This window comes from Schistocerca piceifrons, chromosome 5, assembly GCF_021461385.2.
Source record: "Schistocerca piceifrons isolate TAMUIC-IGC-003096 chromosome 5, iqSchPice1.1, whole genome shotgun sequence".
NCBI classification, from domain to species: domain Eukaryota; kingdom Metazoa; phylum Arthropoda; class Insecta; order Orthoptera; family Acrididae; genus Schistocerca; species Schistocerca piceifrons.
This window is the reverse complement of record NC_060142.1, coordinates 579,867,033-579,880,460: the sequence shown is the minus strand read 5'-3', so window position 1 is coordinate 579,880,460 and position 13,428 is coordinate 579,867,033. Positions and strand designations below refer to the sequence as shown.

At 38.1% G+C, this 13,428-nt stretch overlaps 1 protein-coding gene across 1 annotated transcript; it reads left to right on the top strand.

The window, feature by feature from the left end:
• Window positions 1-10,732: 10,732 nt before the first annotated feature.
• LOC124799150 lies at window positions 10,733-11,671 on the top strand. The gene is made up of 2 exons (XM_047262688.1): window positions 10,733-10,852; window positions 11,081-11,671. Exons 1-2 carry the CDS (start codon window positions 10,733-10,735, stop codon window positions 11,669-11,671), a joined length of 711 nt encoding a protein of 236 aa, XP_047118644.1.
• Window positions 11,672-13,428: the final 1,757 nt, after the last annotated feature.

Genomic DNA, 13,428 nt, shown 5'->3' with positions numbered 1-13,428 from the left:
AATCGAAGTATACCAAAGAAGTATGAAAGCAACAAAGCCAGCTCACCGCACACTTTCAAAACCCCAAAGGAATACTACAAAGCTATTTACATTCAAGTTTGTGAAACGGTACAATCTTGCATTACTGAGCGGTTTGCTTCAACTGGACTCACAAAGGTCATTGCAGTTGATCAAGAGTGCTTGCTTTTAGTAAACAGAGGTGAAACAAATTTCGAAAAATCAACTGAGTGTTTCAAAAATGACCTAGACATTGAAAGACTGCACTTACACTTAAATATGTTAGCCGATATCACTAATAAAAAACAACTGGTTTTAAAAAGCATGCATGATGTAAGAAAGTACATTACACAAGAGCCTGCAGTTAGAGAAATGTTATGTGAAGTAGTGAAGTGCATTAAGCTTCTCCAAGTAATTCCAGTCACGACAGCAACAGCAGAATGGTCATTTAGTGCCCTTAAACGTCTGAAGTCATATCTCCGATCAACAATGGGACACAAGCGACTGAACAACTTGGGTATTCTTCATGCTCACCGAGATGTTTTGGATAAATTGGGTATCAGACCAGTCATCAACAACTTCATATTCAGTAATCCAGTCAGACAGTCAACATTTGCACCTTTCTAAAGACACTCTAGCCCTAATAATGGCATTTAGAGCAATATTAAAAATCTTTATAAAATAGAGAATTAAATACATACATAATGTTAAATTTTCAATTTCAAAATATTAGTACTAGCTTAGTACTGTATAACTATATTACTATAGTACTGTATTAGTTATTTTCAAATACTTAAATCTTTTTAGGGTGTAAGACCCAATTAAAATGCGCTATTTACATACATTTTGACTGAAAGTATTAAGCATAATGTATTAACTTTATTAACTGTATTAAAGTATTAACTTTGGGATACTGTTTTTATTTAATGAACCCTGAGCCTTATTCAAAGTAAGCTTAAGCTAGCTATTCCACTTATTAATCAAAGTACTATTACTGTGCGACAGCAATATTTTATGTTCTATTCTTTTAATAATAGTTTAGTATTTATTTAAATACAATTTCAGTCTTTTCAGAGCTATATATTCACTGCTCTGTATTAGTCTATATGCTTGATTATTACTGTAAAGTAAATTAGCTTTTTAGGAAAATACAGTGTGTGTTTATGATTTGTTTATTTTATCAAAGCTAAAAAATGTGTCAGGCTGGTCAAGTTTACTGGAGTGTCTAGTTCTACATCTACATTTACATACATACTCTGCAATCCACCATACGGTGGCGTGGCGGAGGGTACCTTGTCCCACAACTAGCATCTTCTCTCCCTGTTCCACTCCCAAACAGAACGAGGGAAAAATGACTGCCTATATTCCTCTGTACGAGCCCAAATTTCTCTTATCTTATCTTTGTGCTCTTTCCGAGAAATGTAAATTGGAGGCAGTAAAATTGTACTGCAGTCAGCCTCAAATGCTGGTTCTCTAAATTTCCTCAGTAGCAATTCACGAAAAGAATGCCTCCTTTCCTCTAGAGACTCCCACCCGAGTTCCTGAAGCATTTCCGTAACACTCGCGTGATGATCAAACCTACCAGTAACAAATCTAGCAGCCCGCCTCTGAATTGCTTCTATGTCCTCCCTCAATCTGACCTGATAGGGATCCCAAATGCTCAAGCAGTACTCAAGAATAGGTCGTATTACTGTTTTATAAGCGGTCTCCTTTACAGATGAACCACATCTTCCCAAAATTCTACCAATGAACCAAAGACGACTATCCGCCTTCTCCACAACTGCCATTACATGCTTGTCCCACTTCATATCATTCTGCAATGTTACGCCCACATATGTAATCGACGTGACTGTGTCAAGCGCTACACTACTAATGGAGTATTCAAACATTACTGGATTCTTTTTCCTATTCATCTGCATTAATTTACATTTATCTATATTTAGAGTTAGCTGCCATTCTTTACACCAATCACAAACCCTGTCCAAGTCATCTAGTATCCTCCTACTGTCACTCAACGATGACACCTTCCCGTACACCACAGAATCATCAGCAAACAGCCGCACATTGCTATCCACCCTGTCCAAAAGATCATTTATGTAGATAGAAAACAACAGCGGATCTACCACACTTCCCTGGGGCACTCCAGATGATACCCTCACCTCCGATGAACACTCACCATCGAGGACAATGTACTGGATACTATTACTTAAGAAGTCTTTGAGCCACCCACATACTTGGGAACCAATCCTATATGGTCATACCTTAGTTAGGAGTCTGCAGTGGGGCACCGAGTCAAACGCTTTCTGGAAGTCAAGGAATATGGCATCCACCTGATACCCTTCATCCATGGTTCGCATGCGAAAAAAGGGTGAGTTGCGTTTCGCAGGAGCGATGCTTTCTAAAGCCATGCTGATGCATGGACAGCAACTTCTCTGTCTCAAGGAAATTCATTATAATCGAACTGAGAATATGTTCGAGAATCCTGCAACAAACCGATGTTAAGGTTATTGGTCTGTAATTTTGAGGATCTGTCCTTCTACCCTTCTTATATACAGGCGTCACCTGCGCTTTTTTCCAGTCACTCGGGACTTTACATTGGGCAAGAGATTCGAGATAAATGCAAGCTAAGCAAGGAGCCAATGCGGTAGAGTACTCTCTGTAAAACCGAATTGGAATCCCATCAGGATCTGGTGATTTATTTATTTTCACCCATTCAGCAGCTTCACAACCCCAAGGATGTCTATCACTTTGTCCTCCATACGGGAATCTGTACGAGACTCAAACGGCAGTATGTTTGTACGAACCTCCTGCGTGAAAGATTTCTAAAATGCTGAATTTAAAATTTCAGCTTTCGTTTTGCTGTCTTCCGTTGCCAGGCTAGACTGATCAGTGAGTGACTGGATGGAAGCCTTCAACCCGCTTACCCGATTTTACGTAAGACCAGAATTTCCTTGGGTTTTCAGCAAGATCTTTTGCTAATGTATGACGGTGGCAAGTGGTTGAATGCTTCACGCAGTGCTCTTTTTACAGCAGCATGAATCTCTACTAAACTTTTGCCTGTCCTCATTCTCCCGATCTTTCTTGTACCGCAAGTGCAACTGCCTTTGCTTCCTGAGCATTCTCCGAATTGCGCTGTTAAACCATGGTGGGTCTTTTCCGTCCAAAACCCACTTTTTCGGCACATACTTGTCCAATGCGTGATTTACAATGTGTTTAAAATTTGCCCATAATTCTTCCACGCCCATCATACCAGAAGTAAATGAAGTTGATTCATTTACTAAGTGGGATGCTAACAACTGCTTATTTGCTCTTTCTAGTAAGAATACTCTCCTAGCCTTCTTGACCAACTTTTTAACTTTTGTAACCATAGTCGTAATGACAACATCATGATCACTAATCCCTGTCTCAACACTGACACCGTCGATGAGGTCTGGTCTGGTTCGTGGCTACCAGATCTAAAATATTTCCATTACGCGTTGGGTGTCGATTTAGCTGCTCAAGACAGTTTTCGGATAATGTGTTCAAAAGTAATTCACACAAAGGCTTGTCCGTACCACCTGTAATGAATCCATAGACATCCCAGTCTATACTAGATAGGTTGAAGTTGCCTCCGACTAATATAGCAATGATCCGGGTACTTCTGCGATACAGAATGTAGACTCCCTCTGAATGATTCTAGAACTGCCACGGTGGAACCTGGTGGCCGGTAATAACACCCCACAATTAACTTTATTTCCCCTAGCTCTGTTAAACGTGTCCAGATAACTTCACAATCACACTCTACTTCGACCTCAGTAGACACAATATTTTGTCAACTGCAATTAAGACACCACCTCCTACGGTGTCTAACCTGTCTTTCTGATACACGTTCCAACCCTCACTAAATATTTCAGAACTTCCTATCTCAGGGTTCAGCCAGGTCTCAGTACTGAGAATAATTTGTGCGCCACACGCTTCCTGGAGGGCAGTAAATTCAGGACCTTTATTCCGAACACTCTGAAAATTTACTGCTAATATCTTGATAGCTGAAGTTATAACACTCCTGTCCGCTACTGCTGTACCATAACCTTAAAGTTGAAGGCAGGTTCGTGAAATAAAACTTTCTTGTTAAAGCAATTATGGCATAAAGCAACACAGCAGTGTTACCCTCTGAGAGGAATTTTGTTATGTTGACTGTGTTGTAGCTAAAGGAGGTGGCTTATTGGAAAACAAAAGTCAGAATTACATAAATATTCTAACAGTAACAAACAATATTTTTGCCTATCTACACTGTTTAAAGAAAAAGGAAAACGGTCACCAGCCTAATTAGGCAAGAGAAAGATTAACGTTCTCATTTAAGAAAGTAGGTATGAGTAACTTTAACGGACAAACACAACCTAGACTTGGCCACACGCGAGTGCAATGAACTCTGATACATACATATGTTTACGGTAAAATTGAAGCTAACAGCTAGAGCAGCACAAACTATTTGCACAAATATAACGAATAACGAAACACACTTTTATTTTCAGTGCTTACTCAAACTGAATGGTCTTTATAACGTTATTATTACTATTCACTGCAGAATCATTAACTGGACATAGGTTCAGTATTATTGTTCAAATATTTTCCTAGCTGACATAAAATTATAAATGCAGTTCACTGCATTTTTCTGAACTGGTCACAGGTTAAAAATCTCTCAACTGAATACTATTCTATTTAAGATTAAAGTTAATTGGAACCCACTAACAGGCTGCTTCTCACTATCTTTTGAATAAAGAAATTATGGTTTTCATAAATAGTGGTCTTCCCGTTACTTGTTACCTAGCATTAGCACAATAGACAAACTGTGGATCCTGTATATACTATTAATATGCACTTCCAATACACAAGAGAGACAAACACTTAGCAATCATGAACATAGAATTTTCTACTATTGCAGTTTTCCACTTTTACTACAGTGAAACACAATGTTGACAAAATTGCAAGAAACTGACTCACCATTTAAAATTTACTACAAGTAGCACTATGATCATTAACTAAGCAAAACTTTATAAGCCTCAATTTTAAGAACTTTAATTTATAAAAGGAACAGCAAATTTTACTTTCAAGTAAATGATTAAATAGGTGACTTTGAAACTTCACAAAACTACATTTACTGCCTCCCACAATTTCTCTAAATCCACACTAAATCTGAACATGCCCTTCTCATCAAAGATAAAATAACATTATGTAATTAACTGTCTAACTTCGAGGCTTTCATTTTTTTCCACAAAATAGGACACTCGGTAATCATAATTCAAATGGAGAGGAACCTGAAAGGTGTTGTGATAGGAAAAAATCAAGGTAGGTACATAAATTCAGTTATAAGTTACCTTATATTTGAGCACTCTAACACATCCAATAAGCTGATCCTTCACTGTACATTATTATAGTATTCCGTTACAGTGATTGTGCAATGTGGTGGCAACTGCATGTTGGTAGGCGGATTTGCAGAAAGAATTGCTGGACTTTGGCCCTTCTTGGTGATGAGGATGAATACCAATTCCAGAATCGTTCCAGCTATTTATCCATCCATCCGAGGCATTGGAAAGTAGCAGAAAAAGCCTCTCTCGGAACCAGCACAATGTGCAACATTTACATGGAAGTGCACAGTTTGGTAGCTCGTCCCTGACTGACTCTTGGTTCCACCTTTCCACAATTTGTGCGTGCTACACAGTTCCGTTCCCGAGGGGAGTCACTACGCCTTTTACATACAGATAATTAAGAACCCTAAGTGAGGATCAACAATTTACATAACAGCAAACAAACATTTTAAATAAAACAGAGCATTTGCACATTTGACATTTCTACAAAAAATTATTCACACAGAAATTACTATTATATATAGTAAGTTCCCTCCAAATGGGACAAAGAATTTAAATGACAGATATACTGCATTTCATAGAATCAAATCATGACATCAAAGTTTTAACAAAGGAAGGAGTATACAGATTTGTGTTATAAATTCAATCAAACAGCATTTACAGAAGCTCAACGATGTAACATTAAACCAAAGCAAAAGGCAAAATAAATCCGTACAGCATTAGAGCTATGGTGCTACAAAGTGTCTTTACACTGAGCGCGTCCTGATTTCCCTGTCCCTGCCTGTACGTCGACTAGTAAGTGTTCATCAGGATACCTCGCACTACTGCCTAGCCTAAAAAACCCCTATGTGCATGCCACAAGTACTCTGCTACTCGAGTAGCCGCTTCCTTTGTTTAGTGCACCCCTGACCTATCTAGGGGTGTCCTACAATTCCCCACCCAACAGCGCAAGTGTAGAAAGCTGCAGCCAAAACCGTCACAGAGTCGACGAAGCCTCTGGTTGAGACCCTCCACTCGGCTCCAAACCAAAGGACCCCAATCCACTCTGGTAACGATGCTGCAAACAGAGAGTCCAGTTTTCGGGCTTCTAATGTTGATCATATGTGTCTAAAATGCTTTAAAAAACTTTAAAACTCACTATTTTTCATCTAAAATTTAGAAAATTTCCCGGGGCAACATCTCCATTATACCGCCCCCCCCCCCCCCCCCCGCCACCCCCACCCCCCAATATTTCTTTAAGTTGGCACCCCTGATAATCATACAACTATTGAGATATTCAGATATCTGTAGTTGCAGCAGAATTGATACTTCTTCATTCCATCTGAGCTTTTTGTTTAATACTTTCACCACAGGGTGCACCCCATGGGCTGGTATTCTCCTCAATGATACCACTGCATAATTTTTGCTTAACGACTTCTTCCGTTTCCAATTACAGGTGATGGAGCACCCGATACAGCTTATGGTACATCAGCGATTCATTGCTAGTTGGGATTGTGTGTTGTGTCACTGAGGTAGCTGGTAATGATCCACAAGGATTTAACAGGTTCTCAAATTCTAACAATAATTCCTCCATCATTACTCTTTCCATTCCATTTAAATGCTTCACCTTCTCACATAAAACAGTTACACTGAAGGCTTGCTTATGGCTAGGGTTTAAATTCATCCTGTCTTGATCATCTTTATCCAGAATATCGAAACTGGTGACCAACAATCTTTTACACAATTTCATGTCTTTCGTTCCAAAATTCTCATTGCTCATGGTCACTAACCACTCTCTGTCAATTTCCTGTGCACATACAATATGCTTGCACACAAAAGGCCTTGCTTTATCCAACCCATCATTTTCTCCTAATGGCTCACCCACATTATAACACATTTACTGGTTGATCTGTTCCCATTCTTACCCTGTATGTTACAATATTCAATACGGCAAGATGGTGCCGGTAAGATTGTGTGGTGATAGGATGCTCCAAAATCAGTTTAAAATAAATGATTCTTCATGCAGAAAGTGTAAAAAACGTGTAGTCAAAGGAATTCGGTGCGTTAAGTGCAACTTTTGGCTACACAAGAAGTGTGCAAACGCGTGTCTGAAATTTATAAATGACGATATTCTGTGGACATGCCTCGACTGTGAAAGTGACAAAAATGCATGATTAATATCCTCACTAAGTTTTAATAACGAAATTATTCGTGTTCTTCAAAGTGACATTGATGCTCTGAAAGCAGACCTGACATTGCTAAAGCAGGAAAATATTGCATTGAAACGTGAAAAACGTTGTGTAGGTGAAAAAACTCCAAAATTAGATGGACCTAAATCGGCAAATACGTCGAGTGATACAACTGACAAACTACGAAAAAATTCAGCAGCCATTATGAAAGAAAAAGATACTAAAGATATGGAAGAATCAAACAAATATAAGTGGACCAGTGTAACGTACAAAAAAAGACAGAAAGAAGTATTATAATAAGGCATAAAATGGATTCTTTACTATAGGCGACTCATTGTTGAAAAACATAGTCGTTCCAAACTCCAAAATTGACGTTCGAGCAAGAATCAGGATGCATCAATTGCATACACACCTAAACAACGTTTTAAACTCAAGAGAGAACACAGCAGATAAGTGTAACAGAAATCCGAAAGGTGTTTTTATCCATGTGTAAACAAATTTGCTTCGAAACAGCAGCAAGGAACCTCATCCAAATGGCCAGAAGACTGTACTCGAATTCCAGAATAATAATAAGTGGCATTGTGAACAGGACATCGGTGAGTGACAGCTACGTGCAGAGAATAAACGGCGATATTAAAAAACAGTGCAATAAACTAGGAGTCGCTCTCATTGATCCCAACATATCTCTAAGGGTAAAGTGTCTTGTCAAAGATGGTATAGATCTGAATAGGGTGGGCTCAAAAATATTCAGTAAGATGCTCATAGATACTTGCCAGGTCGTAAAAAATAAGGGAAACTGATAAATTGTGATGGGGGTGAAAAAACTTGTGTAGCATTAAGAAAGACAAAACCAAACCATTATCTGGCAAGAAATATGCTAAAATCCACAACTAATAGTCAAAGTAGGTATGTTATCCAGTGCAATATAAATGGTTTAAACACCGATGCTTCAAACAATAAAAGCTCCAAAATAGATGAATTGGAAATCATTCTGTCAGAATGTGCAAATACTAGAGTTGTTTGTTTTAATGAGCACTGGTTTACTGAGGACAGTTAAAATTTTAAACAAAATGGGGATCTTCAGATTAGCAAGTAGCTTTTGCAGAAGAAAAAGCCATGTGAAGGCTCATGTGTACTTCTACACAGTGATATAAATTATGAGACCAGAAACTCCTTTAATTATTTAAATGAAGAATGTGTGTTTCAGACCTGTTGTGTAGAAATAGTGGACTCAATAGCAAATGTTATAATAATCTCAATATACAGAATTCCAGGGATGTCTGCAACAGAACAATTCTTATCTAAGCTTCAAATTATGCTAGCAGGCTTTTGTAGAGAAAAACAGTAAAAATTGTAATAACTGCTTACGTTAATATTGACATCACTTATGATAGAAGCTATGTGTCAAGATTCCCTGACTTAGTAAAGAAATACAGTTTCAAATTGAATCTACCAAACATGATCAGCAATCAGCATCCTGTATTGACAATGTTCTAACTAATTATGTACATGAAGATGTGTAAATTTTGTCCCAATCTAGGTATTTCAGAACATTGTGCATTGTTGAGCTGCCACAGTCAGACATTTCGTGTATGAGAACCCATATGAGCATGAACTTTAGCAAAGAAAACTTGCTAACATTTAGAGAGAAGCTAAAAGAGAAAACATGGCCGTTTGTTCATTGTAACTCAAGTGATGAAAACTATCTCGATTCTCCCAGTCATATCTAAAATATTTGAAAAATTTGCTGTCACACAAATCCAACACTTCATTGCAAAATATTCTATTATTCTAAACAATCAGTTTGGTTTTCACCAGGGGAAAAACACCACAGATGCAGTGAACAGTTTCATGGAGAAAATAAGTACATCATTAGACAAGATAAATAAGGTGGCAGGAATTTTCTGCGAGCTCACATAGGCGTTTGATTCTCTAAACCATGCATAGCTTGTTTACAAACTTGAAATGTATGGCATTAGCAGCAGTGCCCTACAATGGCTTAAATGCTACTTATCAAACAGAAAGCAAAGAGTTAGCATCTCTTCAAATGGCGCATATTATTTTTCTGACTGAAAAAAGATATCTCAGTGTGTCCCACAAGGCTGCATATTAGGCCCTGTCCTATTTCTCTTCTATGTTAATGACTTAACATTAAATATCAGCTCTCCATCAGTTCTGTTCGCAGATGATACTTCTGTCTTTGTTGAAGATCAGAACTGAGAAAAATTCCCAAATCTGTGATCAGTACCCTCAGTAGAGTCCGCACAGGATAAGGTGGCCGATGCGCAGACACGAGTTTCCGCCCGCAGCGCTGGGCGAGTCCATTCCGTTGTTCGGGAGGGGAGGCCGTCTCATTGTACTTCCCCCTGTCGGCTAGTGCACATCGAGTGAGCGCAGCGGAATACACGGCATGGCATCACAGTCTGCAATCACTATAGGGGCAGGAAGATTTCTGCATAGCCAGGCAAGAGAGATTATTTTCAATATAATTACATTTATGTCAGATGAGGCAAAAGAGGGGAGACAATTCTCTATAAAAAGTGTTCTAGAAAGAGTGCAGGATGTTACTGGTGTGTCACGTCGAACAATACGGAGATTAAAGAAAGAAGGAGAAAAAGTAGTTGCTGGCAGTTCTGAGGGTTACTCTACTCCCGGAAAAAAGAGGAATAAAGAGAAAAATATTTTACATTTAGATGATTTTGATGAACAAGTTGTGCGGAGACTGATACATAATTTCCACGTGGCAAACAAACCGTGTCCCACAATAAAGGCACTTTATCCCGTAGTAAGAGAAAATACGTCTTTTAAGGGGAGTATTTCTTCATTACGGCACCTACTTCTAACTTTAGGCTTCAGGTACGTTGGTTTTTTTAATGTCAATGTTTTATTTATATGCGTCAATTTTTGTTTAACTAACGTGCTTAATATCTATCAGGTGGCACAAAACAACAGATAACAGGAAGGTGCTTGTGGAACATTTAGAAACACACAGTAAATGCGTTGAATATTTAAAGAAAATAAAAAAGTACCTTGAAGAGGGTAGACCTATCATATATGTCAATGAAACCTATATTCACAGTTTGCATACTATGCCCAAAGAGTGGACAGATGAAGTAAGGGAGTAAAGGTGCCACTTTCAAAGGGACAACATCTGACTATAGTACACGCAGGTAACAAAAATATCTGATAAGGACAAGTAGTTCTGTAGACTGTAACATATTAATGTATTTAAATATAAAAGGAAACATTCACATTCTTCTGGTCTACAATACTGTAGATCAGGAGATAGTGGGCACTCCTTTAAAATTTCAACATGTTCTTCAAAACAGTGACAGAAATAACGTTGGTGTTATTAACGCGTTTATGTCATTTTTCTGACCACAGGAGGCAAACCAGGTTTTGTGTCAAATGCACTTTTAATTTTCAAATCTGGCACTAAAACAGGAGATTATCATGCAGACATGAATGCTGAAAATTTTTCAAGGTATTTGTTTTATCTTTTTACTATCTGATTGTGGTACACATGCAAAGTAGTGTCATAATTAGACTGAACGATTATATTTATATCAGGTGGCTGTAAACAAACTAATACTGAATGTGCCGCAAAACTCTATTGTTGTGCTTGACAATGCGAGTTATCACAATGTTCTGCATGAAAAACCACCAACAATGCATAGCAGGAAAGCTGACATGGCATATTGGCTAAATTCCCAAAACATTCAATTTGACCAAGGAAGCATAAAGATCGAACTGCTTGCCTTAATAGAAAGCAACAAACCCACAAAGATTTACACTGTGGATAAACTTCTGGCACATTATGGTCATTCTGTTCTCTGTTCACCTCCTTACCATCCTGAAATAAATCCTATAGAAATGGTATGGGCTATGGTAAAGAACTGGGTGGCTACAAAGAATGTTCCGTTCAAGCTGGAGGATGTGTGGAAGCTAGCTGAAGAAAAATTTTTCTACATTACTGTACACAAATGGGAGGCAGTTTGCAGACATGTGGAAGATGTGGAAGAAACATATGCAAATCAGGAAAAATTGGCAGACAAACTGGAAGAAATGGTTATTGAGATACGTGCCAGCGATACTGATGACACTAGCGATGATTATGATGATGATGATTTCCAACCTTTCCTGTCTGAGGACAGTGAATAAATAAAAGGTCAGTAGACAAAAAAACAGACATTGTGCATTCTATTTGTTTTATAGTCTGAACATGGTAGTCAGGGACGTCATCCGCTGCATGTATTATCATATTAACTGTGAAGCATGTGAATTGTGACATGAACTTCATGATTCAGAATTGTTCTCACTGATTGTTTAAGCACTATCCAGACGAATGCAGTAGAGTGACCGCTAATGAGAACTCTTTCTATTTGCATCTTCAACAGAAATGCCATACTTCCTGCATGCACCACAAATCAGTCCATAACCTATATCGCAACATTACATACCTAAATGTTTAACTAACATGTATTTTGTAGCAAGATTCATAATATTAATAACATAATAATAGAAATAATAAAATAATGTTCATAAAATGGGGTGTAGTACATAAAAAAAGCTTATTATTTTTATTATCCAGTGTGCCATTCCTCCGCATTAAGCCAGATGGTCGAGCGTAGGCTTCGCTGTAGGGCAGCACTTCTCCAGTGCTGTGTACTTCCCCTTCAGTGCTCGCTCACTGCCCAGCCGCTACCCTCACCACTCTTCCCAGCCGTCTGCGTATCTACCGGCCAATTTATCCTGTGTGCACTCTACTTTAGAAACTTGCTTTCAGCTAAATGGCTTGAATCTAAACATATGTAAGACTTACCTGATGCAGTTCAAAACCAAACAGTAAAAATGTGAGCAGATTAAGATTGTACACAACAACTAAGATATAGAAGAAGCTGACTCAGTCAAATTCTTAGGTTTAAATGTAGACAAATTTTGAGCTGGCAGGCACACATTGAATACTTAGAAAACCAACTGAGCAGATTTGAAGTTGCAATGCAAATATTACCAACTGCAACTAACATGGACGCACAAAAAGTAGCATATACAAACTACTTTGAATCCATTATTACATATGGTATTGTTTTTTGGGAAAACTCTAGGGGGGGGGGGGGGATAAAGAGGGGAAAAAACGTTCGAAATATGTGCACGGCAAGCTACAAAGAATCATGTTGACCCTTATTTATTTAGAAAACTTAAAATATTAACTCTGCCATCCTTATACGTATATGAAATTATTATATTTTTGTACAGCAGACATGAATTATTTGAGGGAAACCATTTTGTCCATTCACATGATACTAGAAACAAAGACAATTTTATGTTCCCCACCCCCCACTTCAGATTGTATGCCCAGGGACCTCAGTACATGGGAATGAAAATTTGTAATAAATTAAAAGACAACAAGTTGATGCAGATGAATTTAGGTTCACTTAAAAGAAAGCTGTATGAGGTACTGACACTTAAATGTTATTACTCGATGGATGAATTCATGCAGGACAAACTAGAAATGTGAGCTGGATACATTGTGTTACATATTACAGGAAATATCCTTAGAGTGTTATTATTTATTGTAGTGCTATTATTTGTAACTGTATTATAAATTTTTCACGTCTCCTGTAAGCAAACCAAATGGATTGCAAATGTACATCATGAGATGAACAAAACACAATTCAACAATTATCACATGCATTGATCGCTAGTGATCTTGCATGCTGCTTAGATCAGTTCATCTTTCAGGAGAGATGAACCTTGCTGCAATATATCACTGACAACAGTTTACTCCGGATGGAATGATGATCTACCAAGTTCTACCATGCATGATTCAAGGCCAATTTTAGCATAATGTTTACACAGGAAAACTAGCTGTAGACTCACACAGCACCCTTCACCTGTGTGGGGCAAACGTTCCACAT

What these genes read in the sequence shown, in the direction of transcription:
- LOC124799150 (XM_047262688.1), top strand. Translation starts at nt 10,733, where the DNA reads ATGTATTTAAATATAAAAGGAAACATTCACATTCTTCTGGTCTACAAT. An exon ending in AAAACAGTGACAGAAATAAC is followed by an intron (nt 10,853 to 11,080) that starts GTTGGTGTTATT and finishes TATTTATATCAG; the next exon opens with GTGGCTGTAAACAAACTAAT.